The sequence below is a fragment of the Passer montanus genome, unplaced genomic scaffold, assembly GCF_014805655.1.
Source record: "Passer montanus isolate IOZ18808 unplaced genomic scaffold, ASM1480565v1 scaffold84, whole genome shotgun sequence".
NCBI lineage: Eukaryota > Metazoa > Chordata > Aves > Passeriformes > Passeridae > Passer > Passer montanus.
Genome location: NW_024373701.1, coordinates 1,889,222 through 1,917,052, shown reverse-complemented (window position 1 = coordinate 1,917,052; position 27,831 = coordinate 1,889,222). Strand labels below are relative to the sequence as shown.

Below are 27,831 nucleotides of genomic sequence, written 5' to 3'. Positions count from 1 at the left end.
CCTGGGCTCTGCCCATGTGGGCTCACACAGCTCAAACATGGCTGTGCGAGGAGAGACCCTCTACACTGGGGCTGACCCTCCAGTGCAGGGAGAAAGCTAATGCTTTAGCTTTTTAGTCCAAAAAACATTCAGGGAAAGCATATTGTTAAAGGACTGGGTAGAGTATAAAATTTTCGGACATTTTAAAATGCACAAATATGCCTTTTAATTTTTTGGATGTGATAATGCCTGTTTTCAATGTAAAAGCAATCCTGTCTTACTGACAAAATATTGGTATATTTTTTGTCACTTTCTTCCCCCTCCACCCCATTCCTTATACCAGTAGTTGCTCTTTGCACTTTTTTGAAAATGGTTGCCTGTCCAAACAGCAGTTTTTATGAACGAGGAAGAAATGTGTAGTCATCACTTCCTGACAGAGGAACAGGTGAGAAAGCTGATCCTGCAAGGCACACTTCATATTGGGTTTATTGGGTTGAAAGTCTGCCTTGTATGGGTGTGCATCTTGGTATGTTGGCAATGGCATTTTTAAGGCAGTACAAGATACACATGGCTGAGGTCCAGAGGCCCTAAAATCACAGGATCACAGAACAGTTGAAATTGGAAGTGATCCCTTGAGATCATCTAGTCCACTCCTTCTCAAAGCAGGGTCAACTAGAAAAGTTGCCCAGGACCATGCCTCCAAGGATGGAGACTCCATAATGTTTTGGGCAACTGGTGCCAGTGTTGGACAACCCTCACAGAGAAAAGGTGTTTCATTGCTTATAAATGGAGTTTTCTGAGTTTCAGTTTGTACCCATTGCTTCTTGTCCAGTTGCTGGGCACTGCTGAGGAGAGTCTGCTTCTTTCTTCTCTACTACTACTCTAATACTGAGGTATTGGTATGCATTGATAAGATCCTTCTGCACATTTCTAGGTAAAGAGTCCTGGCTTTCTCAATAATTGCTCCTCTGTGCTTGGTGACTCCTTTCTCCAGAAGAGGCTTGAAACTTCAGACAACACACTCTCTCCCAACTCAAAAGCAGTGAAGTTGGAATTACCTTGCAGCCAGGCAATTTAGTTCATTTGGAAAGATAATACTCCTGCTGTAAGAAGCAACTGCTACATACTGCTGCATCTGGGCAGTGATTCCTCCCCCCCACCCTGGTGTGAGTAAACCTAACCACTAAAACTGTAATGAGCATGAAATTGTTTGAGAACACTGCACCTCTGGGGCTGTTTGGGGAGGTAGCCAGTTACATATAACCTCAACTTGCTTTCAGTCTGTGAGCATCCCTTCTTCCAATATCAGCTTTCAGGATTGCTGCTTTCTTTTTCAAATAACTTGAATTTCTTTGTTTTTGTTTGCTAGAGGTAGCTCTCACTGTGTAAAAGACCCTTTGCACCTAATGTTTTCTGTGGAAGAGATTTATTCAGCTAAAAATGTGGACAAATCAGGGTTAACATAGGTGAAACATGCTAAGCTAACAGAGAGCAACAAAGATGACTATGAAAGCAACTGCTAATCTGCCAGGACTCAAATACTACAGGCATGTGTATTTGTCCAGGGTGGGGTTGGCTCTGAGCTGTGTCAGTAGAACTGGGAGGAGGCAGGAAATAGGATAGAACTTGTGTCCTAGTACTGTTCACAGGCCAGATCTTCCAGTGTGACACAGGATGTAAGCTTTGTGGAGCTTTGTATTGATGAGAGGTTGTAAAGCTCCAGTTTGACTGCCCAATATCAAGCCACGTGGTTCCTTAGCCTTTGACAGACATCCCAAGAGGATGCAGTACCATGCCAGCAACATGGACATTTTGGTTTAAAATTGCTTAGACTTCCACTTGTCAGGTGATGATGCACTTGGCTTCCTGCCATTGAGTGCATGCATGCTTCCCTTTACCTTTCAACCATGTGAGCGAGCTGTCTAAGCCTTGCAATAGCTCAAAAGCTACTTGGTTGGGTTCCCTTGTCAAATTGGAGTATTGTTGATCCAGCATCACTGATAATACTGTTCACCAAATGCACATTAAATAGGTCAATATGGGGCAAAACCATGCCTTCTGCCAGTATTTGCCTTTATTCTCAGCTGTTGTGTGAGGCGCTCTTTCACCCGTAATCTTCCTGCCTTTCTTTTTATTTGGGCAGTAGAATCTTCTCACTACACTCATTGTATGCCTTTCACTCTCTAAATCTCGTGGGATCTGGATTTAATAGTCTTAATTACCTCCTCTGACCAGCACTTATAGTTTCCTATTTGAAAATAGCCAGTTGAAGGAGAGGATTCTACCCCTCTGCTCTCATGAGATCTTACCTGGAACAGTGCATTCAGTTTTGATGCCCCCAGCATAATAATGGCATGGAACCGCTGGGGCAAGTTCAGAGGGGGGCTATGAAATTGCTAAAAGGACTGGAGCACCTCCCCAGTGAAGACAGGCTGAGAAAATTGGGGCTGTTCAGCCAGGAGAAAAGAAGACTGCTTGGAAACCTCAGCAGCAATCTTCCAGTATCTGAAGGGTTCTACAGGGTAGGTGCAGAATGCGTCTTCACCAGGAAGTGTAGTGGTAGGACAAGGACTAATGCATACAAACTGAAAGAGGGGAAACTTAGATTAAATATTAGGAAGAAATTCTTTACTGTGAGGGTGGTGAGATACTAGAATAGGTTGCCCAGAAAAGCTGTGGATGCCCCATCCCTGACAGTGTTTGAGGCTGGTTTGGATAAGGCCTTGAGTAACCTGGTCTGGTGGGAAGTGTCCCTGCCCATGTCAGGGGGGATGGAGCTAGATAGTCTTCAAGGTCCCTTCCAACCCAAACTATTCTATGACTCTCTGAGTCTATGATTTTATGAAATCAGTTAAATCAATTCCATTAAGCCTTACTGCTCTCTGTGAGAAGGGATTCTTGTGCTTAACATGCTTTTTGTGTCATTTAAACACCATTTAAAGTGCAGTCTGTCAAAGGGCTGTAGTGCAGTTATAAACCAGACATGCAGAACTTAATTGTCTGTGGAAAAAATGTCAACAGGTGACTGTAGCTATTCCTATGATCTGCCAAACTTTTTTTTTTCTGTTCGTGTGAGCAAAATTTAGAATAAGTTTTGGTCCTAAACCAAAAGGGGCTAAACAAAGCATGCATCCAGACTGGCTTGTTCACTCACCATCTTTCATGCTTTCCATGAGCAAGATGTTGTATTTTTCATGCTTTCTGAACTCTATCATGCCAGAATTCATCTCTTCTTAAACTTGCTGCCATGTGGCCCTACCCCAGTGATAGGGACTGCTGGCACATGCACAGCCCAGCTGGCTGGTGATGCTGAGAGTTGTCACTTCTTCCCTGCACTCTCCTCTCTCCATCAGGGACGTGCAACAGGGTTGTGGCAAAGGGGTGAACATCAGCAAAAACTGCATCTACAGCTTGCTGGCTGAGGCTTGGTGTGAGCAGCCCAAATGGGGAGGGTGAGCCTGTGGGGAGAGGGGAGTGGGTTTCTGCAAGCCTTGCCAGGACGGCCTGTCCTTATGCCTTGGGATGTTGTGTTTCTCTCCTTGCAGATGTCGTGGCACCCAAAGTACCACAGCTCCAAGTTCCGCCATGTGTATGGCAAAGCCGCCAGCAAGGACAAGTGCTACGACTGTGTGCCCATCACCCACAACGTCAACGACAACCACTTCTGCGCCGTGAACCCCAGCTTCATCGCGGTGGTGACCGAGTGTGTGGGCGGCGGCGCCTTCCTCGTCATCCCCATCAAGCAGGTGAGCTCCCCACAGAGCTTTCGAGAGCGCGTCTAGAGGCTGGAGGAGGGACAGGCTTTCTAGGGAGCCAGATCGCTGAGGATAGTCAGTTAATGCTGTTGCCCAAATTGCAAAATGATGGAAGAGGCCCCAGTTGCTCTAGCAGGTGACTCCTGGCATGCGTGTATTTATATGTCTTGCATTGCTGCTTGCAGATTTTTAACACCTTGCTTCATTTCACAACTCATTTGCCCTTCTTGTATAATCATCAGAATGTGCTGTTCAGATGTTTGTCTCCTGGGAGAAACTGCAAATTAAAAAAGTATTTAGTGGATAAAGGGGCAAAACAAGAAAGATGCTTTAGTGACATGGATTCAGCTGTGACCAAAGGAGAATATGGTATGTTTTGTTCTACTGTCTCCTTTGTGAAAGAATGGAGACACAGTTATCAGGCAATGAAGCTCTTAAACTTCAAGCAGTGATGCTGCGAAGACTTCTCCTTCAGAAACAAATCCCATGTATATGAGTTTTCATGACTTAGGATCTGGTGTGAGGGAGAAGCTGGCTGTCTGATGTTTATTGCTTCAGTAAACATCGAGGCATGCACTGGATTAAATTCAATATGGGATTATGATCTCTCTGGAATCAGGACAGAAGAGATGAAAGGCAAAAGTTCAGCCTTTAATTAAAAGTTAATTGATGGTGTTATTGCAATGCCACTTTTTTCAATATATATTTGCTAAGGATGAAAGTGAACTGGTTGTGCTTGAAGAACCTAGTACAGTTTCCGGCCCTTCTGGACTTTGTTAATTCATTCCTTCAATGCTGGTGCTGTTTAGAGACTGTCCTTCTAAAATTAACCACTACCCTGTTTTTCTTGACTGATTCACTTCTGCCCCCGCAATGATGGTCTGTTGAGGCTCAACAACTTGTCTTTATCACACAACTGCATCTGTAGGCAGACAGCTGTTGACTGTGGGATGTGGTGTGGGACCAAGCTCTCAAAGTACTGGCAAAAGTAGCTGAAGGTGCTTGTACTGCTTAATGTTAATTTTTCTGTCTTCTCACCTCTTCTCAGCTTTGCTAGTCTTTGTAGTAATTTTTCCTTCTTACACCTGCTCAGATACTCCACCCAGTTTTGAAATATTGCATGCAGAAATCAAAGGCATGGTAGAACTAAAAAAGATACAGAAAAGGATAATTAAAGTATGTCAATGAAAATGTAAGTACTTTCATATGAGGAAAGACTTTACAAGTCAGGCCTCAGTCAGTCTGGGAAAAAAGGCAAGATGTATAAAGCTGTGAGGAGAAGAAGGTTAAGGAGCAGCTCTTTTTGATTTGTTTGGTGAAGGGGATTCTGGGGACCAGGGAGCAGACTGTTAGCAGCAGATGTAAATGATGCTGCAGTTCAGATGTGGGGCTCATTGTTCTGGATGCTGATGAGTCTGGAAGAATTAATGGCTTCAAAATAGAGCTATGGACAGGAGCTGGTTCCTTAAGGGTTAACCTTTGGTTGTGGGTCAGAGAAATTAGGTGCTTCACACAGCTGTTCTCTGAGTACTAGTTCCTGACCTATGCTGAGAGGTAAAGCAGCCTCAGCCTCCCAAAGAAAGGGATTCCTTGAGTCAGGACCTTCGGTACCAGCTACTTTGTTTTGTCTGATACAGTTCCAAAGTACCATCTGGTGTAAAGCAGAACCTTTTGACTTGTGCTTCTGATGGTGACTTTTTGTGCCTGCCATCTCTTGCTGTGAAGTTGAGCCATGGCAGTGTAAGTGTCCAGTGACCATGGCAAGTGTCCAGTGTATGGGAATTGTGGAGGAAGAGCCCAAGAGAGCAAGAGCCAGGATGACATTTGGTCAAAGCCAGTGGTAGTAGCCACGAAAGGGAGGCCTACAGTTGCTGAAGAGGATAAACAACCTGTTCAGGGAGCTGTTCTTATCCTACCTGCCAATGTTTTTTTAGTTCATTTTGCATATGTTGCTGCTAGGGGGCTGCCTGTCTAAGGATGTCCATGAATGAAGCCTCAGCTTTGCTCTGTTTAACTGCACCTCCTTGCTTGTTTGTTGTACTCCTCTCCTGCTGAGTCACAGACTCCAAGATCTCTCATCTCTCCTTGAATAAATACCACTTTTTTCCTTCTGCACCAGTCTTCTTCTCTGAGAGCCAGGGGGTGGGGTAGGGCTAGGGACAGTGAAGGTTATGTAAAGAATGAGTTCTTTGCCCTAGATACCATGCTTTCAGCAGGCCTTTGCATTCAGCCTTTTAAGAAATTAGTTGAACATTTGCCATCACTTTGGAAATGGTCTGTTGCAGGGTGTGTCAGTGACATCCTGGTGAATATGTGCCACTGAAACCAGCTGGGTGGAAGGGCAGCACATCTCAACAGAGAGCGAAGGGGCTGCTGCCACAGGGGCTGCCTGGTGCCCAGAACAGGCTGACTGACTGTAAATCTTACAAGTTCAAGGAGACATGAGCTCAGTGACTGCAAATGAGAGATCAACTGCCTGGGTGTAGATGTGTGGGGGAAGTGCATGCACAGCATGCCAAGGAAAGATCTTGACTGGGAGGGCTATTTTGTGGCCTTCCTTTGAGAGATTAAATCCTGCCTTTTTCCTTTCCTGATGACCAGACTCTGTTGAGACCGCATCAGTCTCTTCCTCTGCAGGAAAAAAAAAGTGAGAACAAGGTCTCAAGAGACAGAAGATTATTTATGCCCAGGTCTGCAATCTCCAGTCTTTCAATGTGTCAGCACCAGGTGCGAGAGGGAGGATATCTGTGGCTGTGCAGACTTCATAGATACAAACTCCCCTCCCTTTTCTCTGGGAACATGGTCTGTAAAATGAAAGTGATGATGACCCCTGTGGCCTTGTGTAACTGACACGTATGTGAGTGCTGTTCTGCTGCCCTTTAGGGGCAGAGGTGGGACTGACTGACCTCGCAGTGATCTACCCTGCACAAGTCTGCTGAGAGAGTTTTGAGAGATGTTCCACTAGAAGTGATTTTTGTCAGCGAGCTCCAAGCTTTTCAGAAATGCTAGAACTTTAGAAAGGGAGTGGTTGAAAAACTGCTCATTTTCAAGCTCTGCAGGTAACTGTGGAAGTCAGGTACCACTTTGTGGAATGACAACACATCTAGTTACTGAAATAGTTTTTGATCTATAGAATGAAATTTCCTCCAGCAATGAAGATCTTAGTTTCCGCATGCAGATGTGCATCTGAGACTAGCAGCTCTAGCTTTATGTCATGTATGTTTGCTGGCTCTTGGAGCTTCATCTGTGTTGAGTCCTGGTCTTGTCCCAGGGCTTGCAATGTGGCAGGTGAGACTGGGAGAACAAGGACTCCTTTTCCAAAGCCTTTTGGGGAATTGGGAGTGGGGTAAGAGAGCTTTGAAGGATGGGTCAGGCAAACCTGGGAGTCTCCCAATATGGAGTGGGGAGCAGACAGGCAACTAGCTCTGGGAGGGGACAGAATTCTCTTAAGGATCAAGGGATCCTTGTCGATCCAGCTGTCCACCCCTTTTAGCTGTCATCTTGAAACCAAGCTCTGAAGCCTACAAAAGGACACTGTGGGTGGAGGAATGCTTCTTATTAAAGGCCTTTTATCTCTCTTCAGCCTTCCCAAATCTCTTTGCATTGTCGCTGTTATAAAAGGGAATTGGTTTAGACTGTAGTTTTAAAAACCACAGTCTTTAACATTTCAAAGCCCTTTGGGTGTTCAGTTTAAAGCAGGTTAGTCCCAGTTTATGCAACAAACTTTCCAGTGAAGCCAGAATACTTACACACTGGTGTCCTGTTCTGTATTCAAAATTGAAAAACCCCCCAAAATTTAAAATCTGGGAAAATTATATCCTATCCACAGCCTGCTTAGGGGCAGCAGTGATTCCCCTCAGCTCTGCTTTCCTAAGGCCGACCTCTGGAGAGGTGTAGGGAGTAGTACACCTACAGAAGTGTCTGCTTTCTAGCAGAGCACACATTTGCTCTACAGTTTGGTCTACAGTTCTTCCAGGTAGGAAGCAGTAAGCTGGTAAGCACCACCAGCTTGCTATTATGTCTCTCTCAGATTGCCATTATGTCTCCCTTCTGAGTGACTGACTTTTGCTGTTTAGCTGATGCCTGGGGTGGGTCAGGGGGCTCCCCACACTTCTGCTTCTTACAGAGGGAAGCAAGCATTACTTCAATGTTAATAAAAACACCACCACGCTTTCTACAATTTAAATATTCAAACTTGACTCTACTCTACAGCAGAGACCGTGCTGGCAGTGTGGGTTTATTCAGTGCAATACAGCCCCCATCTGACACAAGGCTCCCAATACACCTTAGGGCACTTAGTGTGGGATTTGTACCACTGCAGATGCCACCTAAACATGGCATTTTTTTTTTTTTTTGAGAGTTCAGAATGCTGACTCAATTTGGTGAATGGCTGGATTTGAACACCAACAGAAAGAAATAGATAGCTTGCTGAAATTTGTAATGTAATTTGTAATTTGTGTCACAAATACCTTTTTGGTAAACCCAAAACATAAATATTTTTTTTTTTGCTGCTTGTAGGAAATGTCTTCTGAAGGAGAGTTTGCTGTTGTTTGTCCTTTCATCAAAAGATCTTTAAAAATGTCGAAGATTCATGTCATTCATAAATGTTTCTCCTCCAAATTACACTTTGGTGTCTGTACCTAATACTGTCTTCCAAATATGTAAGCATGCATGGAAGTTTTTTCACAGCAGCATATTCTTAGGAAGGCCTGGCAGTCTTTCTTTCCTTTGTGGTGGTATCATCAAGACTTGACTAGCAGGGACAGCAAAAACCCATCCTTACAACACCGAGAGCACCCAGGGCATTTGGAGGACAGCAAGCAGAAATAAGTTTCTTTCTGGAGCTGCCTTGAAGATGTCCTGTAATTCCATGGCTCACCTTAGGTTTGATTATATATTTTTTTTTTTCAGACAGGCAAGCTTGACCCACATTATCCCAAAGTATGTGGGCACAAAGGAAATGTTCTTGACATCAAGTGGAACCCATTCAATGACTTTGTAATAGCTTCGTGTTCAGAAGATGCCACAGTAAGTTTATCACCTTGTACTCTGTGTTAGTACCTGGCTAATGTGCTTTTGGAGGATGAAGTTGAAAGAAACCAAAAGCTCATGAATGTGAAGTGATGTGAGATGTGAAAGCATGCAAATACTTGTTTAAGAAGTCAGGAAAAAGTAAGATTCCTTTCTTTCTCCTGAGTTCAGACCTGTGTGATGCCTTCCAGATGATATACCAAATCAGTGTAATGAGGAAGATCTATTTTGTGGGGGCTTGTGCCTTTTTTGGGTGTCTTTCTATGATGAAAACAAAGTATGAGTTTAAAATGGAATGATATAGTTTAATCTCTTTGAAACTCTGTCTTTACTTTAAAAAAGCTTCAATACAACATTATCTGGACCAGCTCTTTCAGATTAATTCCCCACAGAGCAAGTTTGAGCTTGTTCCTGCAACTGAGTAGTTGCTCTCTAAAGTCATGCTGGATCAGTTGTGGTGAGGAATATGCATCATACAGTTCTGCAGTGGGTGCTTTGGCTGAAATTAGTGTGGTTAAGATGCAGACACTGTAGCAGTTGAAAGATTTGAGTTATGTTTGTAAGGCACAATTTAGCTCATATTTCCCTACTGGAAGGTCACATTCAGAAGGTCTTGTAAAAAGTGTGATGTTGGGTCTTTGATAGTGAGGACATCTGACTAACTGCCATGCTTTTTTCCAGAGATCCCATGTGAGATCCCACTGGGTTTATTCTCACTCTGCCATAGAGCATCAGGGAGGTTTCTCCTGTTATTTTCTCCAGACCTGGCTTGGTTCACATGCTCTGCCATTTCATTTCTGCCAAAAAGTCACTCTTGATTATAAGCTTTTGTGATTGTCTTTCCTGTTTAGTGACTTGTCTTTGCTTGTTTGGATACTCCTTTTTTTTTTTTTTCTTTTAAGGCTTCTTTCAGTTTCTGAACTGATGGTAAAGATTTTATTGCATCTTCCAACCTGTATGCCAGGCTTTCAAGCTGTCTCAGGAAGTATGGCATGGTATGACTTACTGTGGCAGGGGGCACCACCTTGGTCACTGTTTTGAGCCTCATATGAGAAATGAGCACACTCTTTAAAAACATCCCACTGCAGTTTCAGAATCACAGAAGTGTTTGTGTTGAAGGGGAGATTTATTTCATCACCTCTCTAGGCAGAGCACCTGTTTGTGTTCGTCACTCCTCCTGTGGGGGATTTTTTTCCTTCCAGTGTAGTTAATGACTGCTGTATCCTGTCTGCCTACTGTGCATTTCAAGACAGAGCTTGGCTCTATTTTCTCCATAGTCTTGTAAGTATTGAAAGCTTTTATTAAGCTTTACATGGAAGCTGTCTCTTCTCCCAGCTGAGCAAGCCCATCTCCCCCACTTTTTACTCACAGGGTAAAGTGCTTTAGTCTCCTGAGCATCCTGGTGGACCTCCAGCATCTTTCTTGCACTGGGGGGTGCAAAACTGGATGCACTATCCCCAGCTTTCCTTTCCAGTTTTCTCCAGAAACTTGACACTGGATCATTCCTCAGACTAAGGAATGGAAACACAGAGCATGTCACAGGTGTCAGTACCAAAAGTTATTTCAAGAAGTCTCTCTGTCTGTGACTGTACTCTCTTTTTACTACTCTCCCATGCTCATCCTAGCACCAGGAAATGATATCTTTGGGGTGACATGGTGTAGAGACATCTCCTCCCTGCCTGCTCTGTGGCAATGACAGCAGACTGTGTTTCTTGGTGTGACTGTCTTTCCTGATACCTCATAGCTGGACCTTGGACGTCACTTCATCCATGCCCTACTAAAATCTTTGGGTTGCTCCAAGCCTTGAGAAGATCTCTAAGGCTACAGATCCTGCGGCCTCAGTAGGTCCTTCTTCCAGGTGTTGAGGGTACTTCTAGTGAAAATGGGATGCCTCTGATCTCCAGGCATTGCCATATTGCCATATACATCCATTGCCTTTGATGCTCTCCTTTTGTACCTTCCAAGAGTTTGGCTCCATCTTCTCTGTGCCTTCATGCTATGTAGTTGAAGGGCAGACAGAGACTGAACAAATTATTTTCTTCCGAGCACTCCTCAGATTTACTGTATTACTGCTTCATTCTCATCTCTTGTCTGCTGTTGGACTCGTTCTGTGGGGTCAGTATCTTGCTTAACCTGCCTGTTTTGGAGAGCTCAGATTGGACATACTGTTGAGATGTCTTCACGGCAATATTTCCTCTGTTTTAAGAGAAGTTTGAGAAAGGTTTTTTGGGGTCACAGAGGTGTCCACCACTTCCATTGGGCTGGACATAAGAGGAAAAGTCTTACTTCCAGTCTGTTTTTAAAAGCCTGGTTCTCTCTTCTATTTCTGAGCATTAAGTAAGCCACTGGGCAAGTAAGACTTGTGTGTAAGCATGCATCTAAGTGCTTACTGGGCTGGTCCTCCCTTTGAAGAAGGCTACAGGCTTCTGAGTAGATAATGGAAATTTCACTTCCCCCACATTTCTCGTTTCTTGACTTTTAACCAGCCTTTCTGGAGCTTGCTTTGGTGGTACCACTGTTACCAAAAATCGGTAAAAATGAAAGCTTCTTAACACTAATGTAGCATTAAGTAGCAGACATTCTTTATTTAGCTGGGTGCATGAGGGGATATCTCCTCTGAAATATCATGCATGCTGACTACAAAAGAAACTCCTGTTTAGATACTATATTTTATGTACACAGTCACTGATTTTTTCCTGAACAAACATATATATAACAATAATAATTTCCCTCAAATCAGTAACATATTTTCTCTCTCTTCTACACGTGTTCTTCTGTCCTGGATATCTCTGGTCATCCCTGGTGGTCAATGACTCTCAAAGTCATACTTGCCCACCCAGTCAAATGGTAAAAGTTGGCACAACTGGGCTGGTTGCTTTGCACTTCTTCTTCTTGCAGAATGGGCATTATGCAGTTATACAGGCCAGTGGTTTTTGAAGAATAGGCATTGTGTTAGCCTGCCAGGTGCAGACAATTTTTCATCTGACAGCACTACAGCTATCTTTTGTGGTGCATAGCTGGACCTACGTAGAATGGTACTTTTGGGCATGGGAAGGATTGTATGTTCTCTGGGAATAGTGAGTTCCAGTTCTCACTGCTGTTTCAGGTGGGCTTAGGGCTGAGGCCTATATGAATGCCCAGGGGCTGAGAGTTTGAGCTTATCCTCTTACACCTTCTGTTCTTCTTGGCAAATCATCAGGCATGAAGAGTTCAACTTGTTGAAGTTCTGCTGCCCTCTGGTTAGAGGGGCAACTCTGTGCCTTTTACTTCATTTTATCAGGCTTTCTTTGATGTAGCAGGGTAGACAGCTTATTCATGCTTGGGTTGTCCCTGCTTGCCCTGCAGGCCTGAGTCCAAGATCTGCTTATTCTGCACACTAAAAAACTGGCAATTTCTGCCATTTAATGTAGCCTCAGATTCCAGCCAGATGCTTCTCTCTGCTTTTGTCACCAACCATTTCACAGCACGAGGAGTGGATGGTTCATTCTAGGCAGCTCTTGTCAGCATGAACACAACTTATTTTTCCCTATTCTAGTCTCTCAGCCCCACTCCTTTAGTGACAGCTGTGGAAACTGTAAGGAATCAATCAGTCTGATTATAAAGTGTGATGTTTTCTCTAACTACTGTAGAAGTTCATGTGAATACTGCTGGACTCTACAGCCATTATATTTCTGGTGGGCTTGATCCCTTATTGGAATAAACACTGCTGAGAAGGGTGCTTATGATGTTTTCCAGGAGGTCCCAGAATTTGGGTCTGCTTCTTACTTGTCTTAGAAAGAAGAGGTTCTCATCAACCAAACAATAGGAGACTTGGGCTGCTGTGGCTGATTTCCACAAACTGTGTTCCAAAGAGCATTTTGCTTTTGCTTCAGGCTAAGAAATAGATAAATTATGACACAAACATAGTAATTTTCATTGACCCAAATGATTAATCATCTGTTGCATCCTAAATACTTGTGTTTCTAGGGTTAGTGTGAGAAGGCTCCTTTTATAACCACGTAAGTTCAGCCCATCTTGCTGGTTTCTGCTATTGTTTTCTTCCACCACAGGAGGACAGAACATTTTTGTCTTAATGCAGCATCCTTCTAGAAGGACCCAGAGCTGTAGGTGAGCCTGTTACAAGACAGAACACTCCCAGTGCTGAGTGGCTTCAGTGCAGTTAAGAGGCAAGATCTGGAGGATTAGTAGTTTATTTCTTCCCCTTCAGAATAACTTTTCATCATTGTCCTGACAGGTCTAAGGGTTGGCTTGCCAAATTTAAAGAAACTATGGTAGGACTGCTGTCTGAAGATAGAACTTAAAGAGGAGTCTTGAGGTCCACAGTATAGTAAAGATACAAATTACAAGGACAGGCATTCAAAAAAGCCAGTTGCATTCCTATTCGCTACAAAGGGAATAGTAATTCCAAGGCAGTTAATAGCTATTGGTAAATTCTGAACTAGCTTCTCCTCAGGAATCTCACAAAGACCCGTGCTGTGCCATTCAGGTTAAAATCTGGGACATCCCCAACCAGTTGCTAAAAGGAAACATTACCACTCCGAAGAAAGAACTTCTTGGGCATGCTCGAAGAGTCGGTCTGATTGAATGGCATCCCACGGCTGATAACATCCTCTTCAGCTCTGGCTATGACTACAAGGTAGGTCTGTGCTCCTAGGACACCCTGTTTGGCTTGGTGTTTTGAAATTTGTTTTAATTTCAAGCTGTAAGATGGTACTAAAATTTGGAAGCTTTCTGCAAAAAAAGCTATGGTGACCCAAAGGCAAAAGGATATTGCTATAAGCCCAAAAGGACTGTCAAATTTTCTAGCCTTCTGATGAACTTCAGTCTACTCTGCACTTGTCATTTACTGAATTGGATACAGCATGCAATGCCATCCACTTTTCTTTGTGCTACTGCATATATATGCACTGATGTTGTCTATTTTTATGTACAAAATGTGGTTTCAAAGGAAATTAAATTATTGAATTAAATTAAATTATTGGACATTCTTAGATGACATTGACACATTGCTGTTAATATCAGGAATTATTTTAAGTGTTGGAGAACAATCACTTATGATGGTAAGACCTGTACATGTAGAGAAAAGATGAAGAAGTGAATAGAGTACACAAACTCCCTCATGTGAGGCAGCAAAGGGCTGATTTTAAAAATTATTTTTGCTCCAGATAATGATCTGGAACCTTGGTGTCTCGGCTGCTGTTCTTTCAAAGCCAGTGAAGATTCTTGATGCTCACAAAGATGTGGTCCTCTCCATGTCATTCAACACAGATGGCAGTCTCCTTGCCACTGCTTGCAGGGACAGAAAGATACGTGTGATAGACTCTCATGCTGGAACGGTCCTACAGGTAGGTTGGGTTCAGAGGCTTATGGTCCATCTGATCTCATCTCTTGGAGTGTTTCCTCTCCTGGGTAGCTTCATTGCCATAGAAGACAATGCATCTGCATTTCCCAAGGCACTATATGATGCTGTTCCCTTCTATTTTCCATAGAATGCTTGCTGTCATTGATGAAAACAGGGATTTTGTATCTTGATACCATGTTCCTTGCTCCTTGAAACCTTACTTGGATTGTATTGCAGGAGATGTAGGTATCTCCTGCAGCCCTCTGAAGGACATCATGGGAGGGAATGTAGAGATCAGGTGGACAGGTGAATGCAGGTGTATGTTTGTCCCAATGACAAATGTCCCAGTGGTTGTTCTTGTTGCCTGGATTTTGTTGGCTAGGTGCAGCTGGCTGCATTTTGTAGCTATTTGCAGAGGTTTGTGTACACAGGAAGTCCTGCCTGGAGCTACTAAAGACTGCTGTCTTGCAAATATGTGAATTTATAGTTAGAGAGGTGAGATTGGCTCAGCTGGTCAGAGCAGGGTGCTGATAACACTGGGATTGTGGGTTTAATCCCCGTATGGGCCATTCACTTTAGAGTTGGACTTGATGATCTTTGTGAGTCCCTTTCACTCAGGATATTCTATGATGTGTTGTTGAGATTTTGGGAATGATCCTGAAGAGTTTAGGCCACTATTTTCAGATGCCTGGGAAATCCTGCTCACTGTTGTTCAGCTGGGCTAAGCAGATCTTTCGGATGTGAGTGAATGAGAGTTGTCAGGTAACATGAAATGTTGCTATGCAACAGATGTTGTCTTACTCATGCAGTGTCCTTTCTCTTCTACAGGAAGGAAACTACAAGTCTCACAGAGCCAGTAAAGTCTCATTCCTTGGAAACATGAAAATGCTATTTTCTACTGGAACATCTCGGTGGAATAATAGGCAAATTGCATTATGGGATCAAGTGAGTTGGACCAAAAATCTTAACCATACCAGCTTCTGTTTTCTATCTTTTGCTGTCACTTTAACTTTCCACCTGCCACATACAGAAGAAATTACTTACAACAGGAATTTAGAAATGATCTGTCAGATTCCTGAAGGGTGATAGGTCTTACTGGTGTGAGACATAACTGAGTTTCTGGAGAAGTTTTCAACACAGAAGCCTAAGAGAAAAAAATGAATGCTGTGCCCATGTCCTGGTTTTGGCTGGGGTGGAATTAACTTTCTTAGTAGTTGGCACCAGGTTGTGGTTTGGATTTAGTGTTGAAAGCACACTGATATTTTGAGGTGTTGCTAAGTAGTGCTTACCCTAAGACTTTTCAGTGTCTCATGCTCTGCCAGTGTGCAGGTGCACGAGAAACCGGGAGGGAGGATATCCAGGACAGCTGATCTGAACTGGCCAAAGGGATATTCTATACCATAGAACGTCATGCTCAACTGGGGGGACTTGGCCAGGAGCCATGGATTACTACTCAGGGACTGGTTGGGCATTGGTCAGCGAGTGGTGAGTGGTTGTGTTGTCCATCACTTATTTTTCTTGAGCTTTATCCCTCTCTCTCCCTTTTCTTTTCATTACTATTGTTATTGTTCTATATTTTGCCTTTTTTTTTCCAGTTACTGAACTGTTTATATCTCAACCATGGGTTTACCTTTTTCTGATTCTCTTCCCCATCCCACCAAGGGGAAGGGAGCAAATGGCTGCATGGTACTTAGTTGCTGACTGAGTTAAACCACAACAGTCCACTACAAGAAGAAATTGTTCAAAGGACCTCATGGTTACTGTAGCTCTCACTTAATGTGGCTCTTACTGGTCTTACTGGCAAACTGGTCCTGGAAAGAGCAATGAGCTCTAGACACAACATACTCAGATGATACCCTCAAAGAAGAAAAGTGTGTCGGGTGTTTTTGATTTCTGATGATTCCTGACGGTAGAGTACTGAGGTAGTGCTTAATTGGTCATTTCCAAGACATCTGATTTCCTATCAGGATGGCTGCTAGCCTTATGAAACCCTGCTCTCATCTACCCTTTCATATGCAGTGAGATGTTTTTACTCTGTCAGCATCTAAATATGTCCCTCTGCATCAACCACCATGCAGCACAATCTTTTGTCTCTTTGTAGTCATGCTTTGTTACCAGACAAAGCTGATAGACCAGGCCTACGATTTGCTATGTTTTGGCTATATTTGGACATGGTTTCTTTGCACATGTGAGAGGCAAAGCACTATGCTGCTGTCTGAAGGCTTTCCACAATGCTAGGCAGTGCTGTGACACTTCATGGGTGTCATGTCAGGGTTTTACATGCATGGTTAAGAACACAGTGGGAAGATCTGTGAAGCAAGGTATGTAAAGCCTCCTTAGGAACAGGGATTGGCACAGAGCCTGCCGAGCAGGCCTCTTTCTCATGTCCACACCCGTCTTTGCATCTAAACACAGGCTCTGGCTTACTGTAGCCTGAAGCTGGTCAGTTCTGCAGGAAAAAAATGTGTGTTAACCCTATGCTAAATTCATGTTTATGTGAGAATCGCCACATGGACAGCCATAGGACACCAGAGTCTGCCCTGTCAGTCCTCCCAAAATCACTCCCTTCAGCAGTGCAGAGATAGTTTTGTACAAGACATGCAATCTTTTCATATGGAGCGGTGTGCTGTGTCCTCCTACATGGCTTACCTCAAAAGGCCAGTGGGGAGGGTCTATCCTTGCAACAGGCACCTTCCCACTGTGCAATGCTGAGACTGCTTGGCTGATGCGGACTGCTCTTGTGCGTGGTGCACTGTCGTGAAAGTATTCCCTAGACTAGAGGTTTTGAGAGAAAATGAGTAAAATTCAGTGTGAATTTTACACCAGGGGTGCAGGTGTACCCTGAAGGCCCCTTCACCTCCTGCAGTCTGGCCCATGTCAAGGCAGGCAATGTTTCTTACCATATCTATCCTGAAACGCCATCAGATGCCTGAGGTGTTATAGTGGTAGGAAGTTCAGTCAAGGGCCCCTGCTCAGGGCTGTGGCTCATTACAGAGCTGTGTTAACATGCCACTGCCAGGTGGGGTTCAGGTGAGGTGTCCTGGACTTGCGGTGACTGACAGGTGATTGCAGCTGACTCTTTTTCCTCTGTCCTGCCCAGAATGACCTTTCTGTGCCTTTACTAGAGGAGGATCTGGATGGCTCCTCAGGACTGCTGTTTCCCTTCTATGACTCTGACACACACATGCTTTACTTGGTGGGAAAGGTAAGTTCTTTTCACATCAGCAAGTGCAGGCCTGTTTGATTCTGCTGTCAGCCTGTGTTGTGACAGACTGAGATAAAAGATGCTCCTGAAGCATGTTAATCTAAGGATATGAGCAGATGTGGTGGGGCCAGAGGGTGCTTCGTCATCAGGCCACATTTACTACTTTTACAGATGTACCATGTTTATTATGGAGAGGTAAGCAGCTGGGTCCTAACCTTCCGGTAAAGGAGTTTGAGGATAAACATTTGTTTCATTGTTGATCCTGCATGACTTCTTGGGGCCAGGAATTCTTCTCAGACTGTTATGCTAAACAGCAGAGTCTGTCTGATGTTGATTTTCTTTGCCTTTAGGGTGACGGAAACATACGGTACTATGAGATAAGCCCTAAGAAGCCATACCTGAGCTACCTGATGGAATATCATTCTCACTTACCACAGAAGGGAGTTGGTGAGTGGCAGAATGTCTAATGTTACAAGAGGGTTGTGGTTTCTTCATTTTAGAGGCTGCCAGAGTCTAGGACTGTCCAAAATACTGTTGAGAAAAGAGGTTCCTCCACACAGGTTTACAGGTGCCTACAGTCAGCTTGGTGTAGCTCACCCGAATATGATAGGTGGTATTACAGGGTCAGAGCTGGGAAAGGGCCTTCTGACCAGCATGGGCTGTGCAGTTTTACCAGTCACTGCTACATCTCCTCTCACATACCTAGTCAAGGTGGAGAGGAAGATAGTCTGGATTTAAAGGCGGAGAATGCTCCTTGCTGTTTGTCAATGTGTTTCAAGATTTTTGTCTTCGAATGGAAGCCTGCTTTGTTCTGTTCCTGGGTCACATCTCACAGCAACCCTTTTAGGAATATACTCTTCATGGAGGCCCTGGCATTGTGCTAGGGTCAAACCATGACAAGCTCCATTTCCATCATTCCCACACTGTGATTTCTCTGGTAACAGATGATTCACAGCTTAATGCCTTCAGTCTTTATTGCTCATCTACCTTCTTTTTTATTGACATGTCCTATTTAGAAATAGATCTGTTATGGTTAGGTCACCTCTCCTCCCTTGAAGACCCTTGCTTATTAACCTGTCTGTGTACTACCCACTGTTTAACTAATTCAAGTCAGAGAATTTAGCTTTCAGCCGTCAGACCTTATTGTTAACCCTTTCTTGAACCTGGTCTGGTCTACTCTGAATCATACTCCTCTACAGGATTTTAGGATCATTAACACTCCTCCACACTATCTGTGGACACTCCTGCTCTTGGAGAACATGGGTACGGATATTTGGCAGCACTGAATTTTGTGAGTGCAGGTTGCCTTAAAAAAATTAAAAGGAATATACTGTTTAAAACTTAACTGCATATTCAGTCTTTATAAGCCTTCCAGTACAATATCCGTATTTCTCATTGTCATAGTCTCCTTAAAAATCATTTCATGCAAAGTAAGTGTACAGATGTTTTTAAAACGTGAATTAAGTCTACTTCCCTAACCTGCTTTGTTGAGCTGATCAAGCATTCTGCTAAGGTTATTGTACAAAAATTCCTTTTCCGTGTTACCAAAACAAAATACTGTGTGGAGGAGTGGAATTTAGATTAACTTTTAAATGAATTCATAATGGAAAGTGCAACAGGCCTTCATGCAGAATCTACTGTTTAATGAAGTCACTGGGTATTAGTAGAAAACTAAGCTTGTGTGCCATGAAGCAAGGTCTACAAGCATAAGGAATTTCTTTTTTTTAAGGAGATTGATGTGGATGTAGCTTTGAACTATACAAGGTAATGAGAGAGAAACCCACTGAATTTATCAGGTACTTAGAGACCTTGTGTGGCTTAACCAATCCCTAAAACACAAATGGACAGAATCAATGTTCACACCCTTCTCATTCTCATTTCTGTTTTGGGGCAGCACTGGAGGAGGATACTTGCCTGGTAGGTATTTCAGCCATATAGAGCTATTCTGGTGTTGTTTAGGTGTCCTGAAATTCCTTCCTAGTGATCCTGATACTTAAATCCTGTGGCATTACATGCCAGCTCTGCTCAGTTCTGCTCACTCTATTTGGAGCCCAGTAGAATGAATAAGGAACAGGAGGCTTAGCATGAAAACCATGCATGTATGTAAAAACATGATCTGACAGAAAAAAATTAAATATTTACTCTTGTCATTTCTGCCACTGAGTCAGTTTTGGATGCAGACCTCAAACCATGATGCTATGACTTCTTTCATTGTTTGATGACCCTTTTCACATGGCTGATGACATTAACTTTCCTAAGGAGATTTATACTCCCGTTGTTTCATGCTCTTCCCCCAGGAGTGATGCCAAAGAGAGGTCTTGATGTGGCAGCTTGTGAAATTTTCCGTTTCTACAAACTGATACCAACTAAAAGCCTGATTGAGCCCGTCTCCATGATTGTGCCTCGACGGGTAAGTCGACCTCATATTCTGTTCTTATCTGAGGCAAATATAATTGAAAAAATGAGGGCACTGCCCCCTCTCTGTGACTCTTGGGGTCAGGAGAGTAGGTAGAACAAGAGATTTTTTCTCTCCTGGCATGGAGGACGTAGCTGGCCTGTTTCTGAGGCAGCCCTTCCAACAAACCCTATCTGGTAACTCAAGAGTTACTCAGGAGTTTACTTTGATTAATATCTGACTTTCCAAGACATGCTACCAGGTCTGCTAGCTCTCTGTAAACTTCTCCAATAGAATATGTTTGACATAATGACAAAAGAGGGAGACTGTTATGCCACCCCAACAATCTCCTTGTGGAAGGAAAAAGAATCACCCTGGTAAAACAGGAACTATGAATTCATGGGTCTCTACCCATTGGGTGGAGTTGTGTTACAGACGGTTGTTCTGCAGCATGTAAGGCATGACCCGTTGCACTGAGGGTGATGTAGGAGTAAGTCTCAGAGCTGGTGTCATTAGAGAAAGAAACAGGCCTTGAATCTGTAGCTAACCAAGGTAGCTCCTGTGTGACTGTGTGGGCATAGGTACATGGGAAGTGTCAGTATTGTGCTCTCTACTTCCAGAAAGTAAATAATATAATATAAAAATATATAATTATTTTTTAATATAAAAAGAAGGTATGAGTTCCTTGAATTCAGAGACACAGGAGAGCTAATGCTCACTGCAACTCCCAACCAGGCATGTTGCTCCATGGCCAGTTTCTGTCAGTTGATAATCAGCTGATGCTTTGGGGCTTGTCCATCCTTTGTATCCACGTTTTCGTCCTCAGGAACATTTTATGGGAGTTGAGTTAGCCTATGTCAATCTCCCCCAGTCTGAAGACTTTACCAGCATGAATTAAATTAGGCCTCCAGATTCTTCTGAGTTGAGGTGAGGAGCAGAGAGGTCCAGAGCAGGTGAAAAGACTTTATGTCCATGCCAGTGAGTGCTCATGACACTCCCTGTGCTGAAGGGGAATAAATTCATTTCTCCACCACAATCCGGTAAGACCTCTTTAAGCCAAAATCTCACTGACATAGTTATTCTGGACTTTTGTTTGCTTCCAGTCGGAATCATACCAGGCAGATATCTACCCTATGACTGCAGCAGCCCAACCGGCACTGACAGCAGAAGAATGGCTCACTGGGATTAACAAAGGTCAGCACACATGGAGAGCTCCCCAGCCCTTCAGCTCCCCTGTGGATGTGATAACCTGGTCAGAGAGCAAGAAAGCTAGATAAGTTTTCTCAGAATTGGTCTGAGAGACTTTAGGGAGCTGAGATAAACAATGATAGCCAATTATTAAAAACAACCTGCAGGTGGTGTTTTTCTAGTATCTGTTTTCCTGTTATTCTCATAAGATTGTTTACAAATGGGCATCTTGTTAATTAGTCAATCAGGTGAAATGTATTGACTAAATGACCAATCAGGTCCACTTGTATTGACCAAGGTATAAAAAGAAGGGGTTCAGTAAAGATGGGAGGTGTTTATGCCAGTTAGCCTTCTGTCTGTCTGTGTCATTTGTGGCGCTTCCCCAGGGCTCAGGTAAGCTGCTGCCAGCTCTCTGGCCTATTACCTGCCAGGGAAAGAAGGAAAAGGGGAGACACAGTAAATATGGCTGGAAGTTAAAATAATTTGTTGGCTGTAAATTCTGGAAGCTGTTCCAGTCAGGTGCTTCCTTGTTTATCTCTGAATGAATTGGTTAAAGCTGGTTGTTAATATGATTTGCTTACTGATAACTTTTGAGTGTGATTTGGGAGTGCTCACTTGTCTCCTCCCTTCCTAGGGCCTCTCTTGGTATCTTTGAGACCAAATTCTGAAGGTGTGAAGTCCCTACCACAGTATCTTGAGCCGGAGTCCCCCCTAGGAGCCACTGACCTGAGCCAGCAGCAGGAAGCACAAGGAAGGATGTCACGGAAGGACAAGGAGATGCCAAGAGAGATTGAAAGTAGGAGAAAAAGGCAGAAAGTGGATGAGAGTCTGCCAGAAAATGAGCAAATATCCCTCTTCAATGGCTTTGACATATTTGAGTGTCCACCACCAAAAACTGAAAGTGAGGTATGAATGTCTGGGGTGAAGGGTTGGGACTACAGGGGAAGCTCAAAGCCAGATGATGAAAGAATCCCATTCACATGGTGGCAATTCAGGGAGGATTTATTTCGCCCGCCTGACTCAATGCAAGTTCTCTGTGGTGGCAAAAACTCTGCCTGCCCTGACTGCCACAAGGGAAGCAGAAATGCAGCCCAGCAGCACCCCATCTGAGGGGGTCTGGAAAGGAGGGGGCAGTCAGCATTCTCACTTCCTAGGCATTCTTGTGGCACAGACCTGCCTGGTAACTGGCTGGGCACAAGGAGGTCCTTCTGGAGAAGAGAAGGGGGTTTATGCAGGATAACCTGTTGATGAGAACTGCAGTTAGCAAGCCTATTTTCCAGAAAATATGACTGCCACACCCTGTGGTGTGGAAAATTATGTTTTCCTGCACGTTTTTGAGCTGGCATCTCAAGGTTACAGGAGGAGTCCTTGTAGAACTGAGTGCTCTGCTGCATGCATAGTGAAAGACAATGCTAGTCCCAACTGGAAGAAGAAAAAGGATTTGTCCAAGGTCAGAGAAGGAAATGTGGCAGACCCAGGAATTTAGACTCCAAATACTTCCTGTGAAACATATGCAGTCACAGCTCAATCTAGTGGACAACAGGAGCACTGCTGATATTTTCTGCTGGTTGAAGGCCTCCTCCTTAGATATTTCTCTCAGAAGTGACGTGACAACTCTGGTGGCATTGTCAGGTTAAGCATATGTTTTCTTAGTGTAAAGTAAATAAAATGTGTGTTTTCTTACAGCTTTTACAGATGTATTACCGGCAACAGGAAGAAATCCGTCGACTGCGTGAGTTGGTAATCCAGAGAGATGTCCAAATTAAACAGATGACACTGCAGCTCAGAAACCTCTCCCTGGATACAGACAATTAATGAGGTTGCTGGCCTACAGCTCTTTGTACCCCTGGACACAGCAGGAGTCTCCATTTCCTGCAGATAACTCCTAGATTTTTTATTGGGGATAAAATTGATATTTCAGGCAGCATGGACTTCCCTGGCTTGTGGTGGTCACATTTCCCTAATCACCATACAGTTTTTGATGGACTTGCTGCGCTCCTTCAGGCTCCCATTGCTTACCTGCTCACCAATGTCAGAAACTTGTGTATTAATGCTAGTGAGACACTCTGGAAAGTCTTGCTCTTTTGGTCCTGGAGAAGTTACATGTTAAGCTCTAGGAATGACCTGTTTTTTGCTGCCCCTCCCGTGACAGGAGAATGGGAGGCTGAAGGCAGCTACCAGCTTCTTTTCTTGCCCTGGGGCCCAGCAATGTGGCTCCTGTGGCTACTGACCCCTTGCTCAGGCAGTCAGCTCTGCTGAGCTCCAGAGGCCCCTCTAGCTTCAAAGTGATCCTTATGCATCCCTCTCACCTCACAGCTTGGCCCTGCCCCCAGGTGGTTCAGGAAAGCTGTGGATGCCCTGACCTGGTGCTGGGGATAAAACCATTCTGGGGGCTGCACTGGGGATGCCAAGGGCCAGCACTCTTGTGATGGGAAAAGGAGAGTTGGTGTTGGTTGTCCTACATTAAAAAGGTCATGGTGTGGGCTAGTTCTTACCAGAGAAGCTGAAGAGTCTCTCTGTCATGTGCGTTAGTGGCCTTCTTTCCCTTCTTCTGCCAAAGACCAGCTGCAGTCAGCTGGGGGTTATCAGAGATTGAGAACAACATTTAAAGCTGCAAGGTGTTGACAGTGGGGGAATTTGCTAAGAGGGTTTAAAAGAATGAGTGGAGTGTTGGATCAAAGAACACTGAGAGCAGCCTTGCAATGCCACTGGCCTTTAATTGCCTCAGCACACTTGGGTCAAACTCATCTGGTTCCACAAATGTGTACAAACAGGATATTGAAGCATACCTTAACCTGCTTCTCCCTGTTTTGATCCTCCCTAATCTGTCCCAGGCCGCTGCAGGCATTTCAGCAATGGTGCTAGAAGTGCACAATAAGATCACAGGGCTGTGGCCAGTCATGAACAGCCCTCCAGGACCGCTGGAGTATCACTTGTTCTTAATGCCTGCAGTTGCTGCTTCCCTTCACTCCCAGGTGCCAGCACTTTGTCCCACTCCTGCAGCTGTCTACAGCTGCAGGTTCCCTTTTGCCAGCTGTATTGTGCAGCCCCCTGCATCCTCCTGTGGCCACATTGATCTGTGCCCTTCTGCACCAGCTCTCTGGCTCAATGCTGGACCTTACGGAGATGTCTTAAACCCAGGCAGAGCAAGCAAACACTGTTTAATCTGTAATTGTGCACCTTTATTGTGGCACATAGAAATCATGGAATCAGCTAGGTCCAGGGGATACGTCTAGGACACATCCTTGTCACCAGATGTGTTTTACTGGCTGCATTTTCTTTTGCTTTTTGTTATTTTCATATGAAATAAATTATTTAAATTATTTCCATAGTAAAGTGATTTTTCTTATAAAAATAATCAGGGGATTTTGCAATCTCTTGAACATTTTTGTATGGCTGACTAGCATAGAGAATGGGGCCACTATGGTTCTTATCCTTGGGTTTTGTTGATTTCAGCATTTATGGAAAAGAAAGTGCTTTTATTTAGGCTTTGGTGAGACTATTTAATCAAAACTTCTTTTTTAGACAGTATGCCTGTAAAAGCATGGACTGTGAAATGTATTTAAATTTGGAGCTTAACTGCAACCACTAATCTTTTACTGGAAAAAACCTTGAGGAAACGGAGCTATGCATTCATGATCTGTGCCTAAATAGTATTGAGTGATCATTCTAACAGTTTCAAAACTCCTAAAAGCTTTGTAAAAAACTGTTGAACATGGGGATAAAAAACAAATCTGTGCAATGAAAAGCAAATATAACTGAATAATAAATGTATTTAGAGTTTTGCATTTTGATACATGCAAGATTATTTTTTTATTACTGTATTTTTGAAGTGACTGAAACTTAAGCTCAATCAAGGTCAGAAGGGAGTGTCACCTACTGTCTATTTTGCTTGCATCAAGCTGTGGCCTTACATTAGTAAGTGGGTTTTATGTAGAATTATGCAGATGGCCCTTTTTACATCATTCCTAGTTGCCCTTGATGCCACAAAGGGGTGGCCATTGCACACTGTTCTGAATTGCTGTGTGTGTTGCCTTGAGTGAACTCAGTCCTGCTGGAGATGCATTCTGTGTGGTGAGGTGTTTGCTGCTGTCTTGCAATCTTGGTTCTTGTGCAGTACAACTCAGACCAGGCTCTTTTAGATATTCCACATGAAGAGGGTTTAATGCGTTATTACCAAATTTACTTATTTGAAGACAGCATTTTGATTTAGCATTCTGAAGCAGCATGGACAAAGCATGAGACAGTACCTGCAACCTGCAGCTAGGTCACAATACAAGCAAAATTCCCATTACGCTTACTGTCATGATGCTGGGTATTTCCAGTCACCAGGAAAAAATGTGTGGTCTGAAGCCAGCTCAAGTCGGTAGTCTCTTCAAAGCTAATTTTGTTGTTTTTGTTTTGCTTTGTTTTCCTCTGATTCCCATGGGCATGGTAGCCCATGGTGATGGAAATCTGAAGAACCATCGCTTGTGCTCATGTCCTCGGGGCTGTCTTTCACCGCAGTGGTTTGTTGATCTGTTACAGCTTTGGGCATGGAAATGCTCATGGCTGCATTTGCCATGTAATTTTAAATGGTTTTTTTAGCATATTTTAGGGCAGTGTAAGGAGAAACAATGGTGGAAATTGCTGTTGGAAGACTGTGCTGGGAACTTATGTGCATCTGCCATGTCATCAGGACACTGTGACCTCCTGGTCTTGTAAGGAACCTTGTGCTGGTGAGAGTGCCTGGGCAGGCACTGTGTCCCTCCTCAGGGGCTGATACAGTCTCACTGCTCAGAACAAAGCCTAGAAAAAGGCAGCAGCAGGCAGATTTTTGTGGGAGGCAGAGGAAGAGCCTGCAGTGCCTTTGCAACTCTGGTGTTATGGGCTGTTTAACCTCAAAGACAGAGTAAAACACAGCCCTGTAGTGCTAGCTTGCCTGCTGGATTTAGAAACACAACACTTCACATCTTCACCCTCTACTCCAGGGCACCTGTCAACTGCAAAATAAAACCTAGACAATAGTTTTCATTCTCATTTTATTTCTCTTCTTGCAAGGCTGTACCCTTGGTGTTCTCAAGGAGCTGCAAGCAGAGGAGAGCATGGACATGATGCCCTCTCATTTGCTCTGCAGTGGGAAGCAGCAGATCACCCTTGTTGTCTTGGGCTGGGTAGCATCCATCCCTAGGACAGGGTGGATGCGAGCTGCAGCGGGGCACTGAAGTGAAGTTGCAGAATCAGGAATTGCCTCTTGGACATGCTGCAGCAGTATTTCAGAGCAGGATCTCTGAGCTTGTGCTGGAGCCACTGCGGTCTGTCTGCAACTTGTCTGTAAGGGGAGCTTAGGACTGGACTTGGCACGCCTCACTAGCACTGAAGGTACAGAAAGGACAAATTCCCCTGAGCTGCTCTTAATGCACTTCTAAATACCGCTGAGGATAGTAATGGTCATTTTTGCAGAAGGCCAGTGCTGCTGGTTCAAACTCAGCTTAATGTCCAGAAGGACCTCACAGAACTTCTCTGCAAAGCTGCTTGTCAGCTTTACAAGTCCCCAGCTTGTGTCAGTGTGTGGAGCTACTCCCCCTTACCTGCAGGATGGTGCAATTGCTCTTGCTGTGCTTTATCACATTCCTCCCTGTCCAGCTCTGCATTTTGCTGCTTGAGGTTCCCCTGAAGTGCAGCACAGCTGTCTACTGCACTTTCCACTCCTTCCACTTTTATATGCTCTCTGAACTTGCTTGAGTCTGTGCTGTCCCATCCTGCAGGTCACTAAGGGAGAGGTTCAACAGCTTTGGATTTGTTTTGTAAACAGTTTTTGGTTTTCTGCTCAGAAATCCAGGCTGACTACTCCTGAGTACCTTCTGATTCTTCATGCTTTTGTAAATGCTCTCCAAGAGGATTTTCTTCAACATCTTCCAAAGGATTGCATGAAGCTGTAGATCATTCATCTTCTTCCTTACACGGTTAGAAGGCAGGGCTGACAGTCATTTGCAACTTTTCTGACTCACCTCCACCTTTCAAAGAACACTGAGAGTGGCCTTGCAATGCCACTTCACCTGCCTCAGCACACTTGGGTCATACCCATCTGGTTCCACAAATATGTGTACATACAGGACATTGAAGCATACCTTAACCTGCTTCTCCCTGTTTTGATCCTCCCTAATCTGGTATACAGTAGGTATCTACTTATCTACCTCAACAATATCTGTTTTCCTCTGCTAGCTTTCCCTCTCCTTAGAACCTGGTTATGTTCTTCCGATTCTCACCATGGCTGCCATGGTTGTGGGAATCAGAAGTCTGCTATGAGAAGCAGCTCTGCAACCAGTGGTTCATGCACAATTTCTTCTGAGGCCTCTTTGGGCACAATGGAGAAAATCACTTGGGTGTCCACACTCTTCAGCAGCTCCCCTCTAGCCTGGTAGTTACACTTGATAATTTTCAGGTCACCCTTGGTGGTGTCTTTGGCACACGTGAAAAGGCACCACTGCATAGTAGAAGACCAGATAAGCCTTGGTAGCCTCTCCACAGCATGGTCAATGAAAGCCCTACGCAAGCAGCAAATCTTCCTAAATGATAAATCTGATCAGCAGATATGAGGCTTCTGGCCCCTGTAGTGGACAGCAATGTTCCTCTGTGTATCACTTGTCATTTCCTTCCAGTTGTTTTAAGTGGCTCACATGAACCTTGGAAACCCCTTTCTGTTGGTCCTACCAAGGCTGGGACTACATGGTTAGAGCTATCATGCCTAAAATTCTGCATCTCTGAGCTACTGGCAATTGCTGCTTCTGTCAGCAAAGTACTCTCTCCTGAGTAAGATATTTGTGGAGAATTAGAGGAAAAAAAATAGGATTTTAATTTTCTGTGTCACAACACAGCAAACATTATGCCCAGTTCTCTCCAAATCCTTGTTTGTGACAAAATGATGCACAATAATCTGTTTAAGCAAGTTCTTAAA

The 27,831-nt window shown here is 44.0% G+C and overlaps 1 protein-coding gene across 1 annotated transcript; it reads left to right on the top strand.

The window, feature by feature from the left end:
• Positions 1-687: 687 nt before the first annotated feature.
• CORO2A (coronin 2A) lies at positions 688-24,668 on the top strand. Its single transcript, XM_039733196.1, has 12 exons — positions 688-1,145; positions 3,525-3,725; positions 8,646-8,762; positions 13,252-13,401; positions 13,931-14,110; positions 14,935-15,051; positions 17,207-17,311; positions 17,662-17,758; positions 19,609-19,721; positions 20,810-20,900; positions 21,529-21,800; positions 22,581-24,668. Exons 2-12 carry the CDS (start codon positions 3,525-3,527, stop codon positions 22,707-22,709), a joined length of 1,572 nt encoding a protein of 523 aa, XP_039589130.1. The 5' UTR covers positions 688-1,145; the 3' UTR covers positions 22,710-24,668.
• Positions 24,669-27,831: the final 3,163 nt, after the last annotated feature.

Excerpts from the sequence above, each read along its gene's own strand:
- CORO2A (XM_039733196.1), top strand. The coding sequence starts at position 3,525 with ATGTCGTGGCACCCAAAGTACCACAGCTCCAAGTTCCGCCATGTGTAT. Across the intron at positions 13,402-13,930 it reads GCTCTGGCTATGACTACAAG|ATAATGATCTGGAACCTTGG; the intron begins GTAGGTCTGTGC and ends TTTTTGCTCCAG. Across the intron at positions 14,111-14,934 it reads ATGCTGGAACGGTCCTACAG|GAAGGAAACTACAAGTCTCA; the intron begins GTAGGTTGGGTT and ends TCTCTTCTACAG.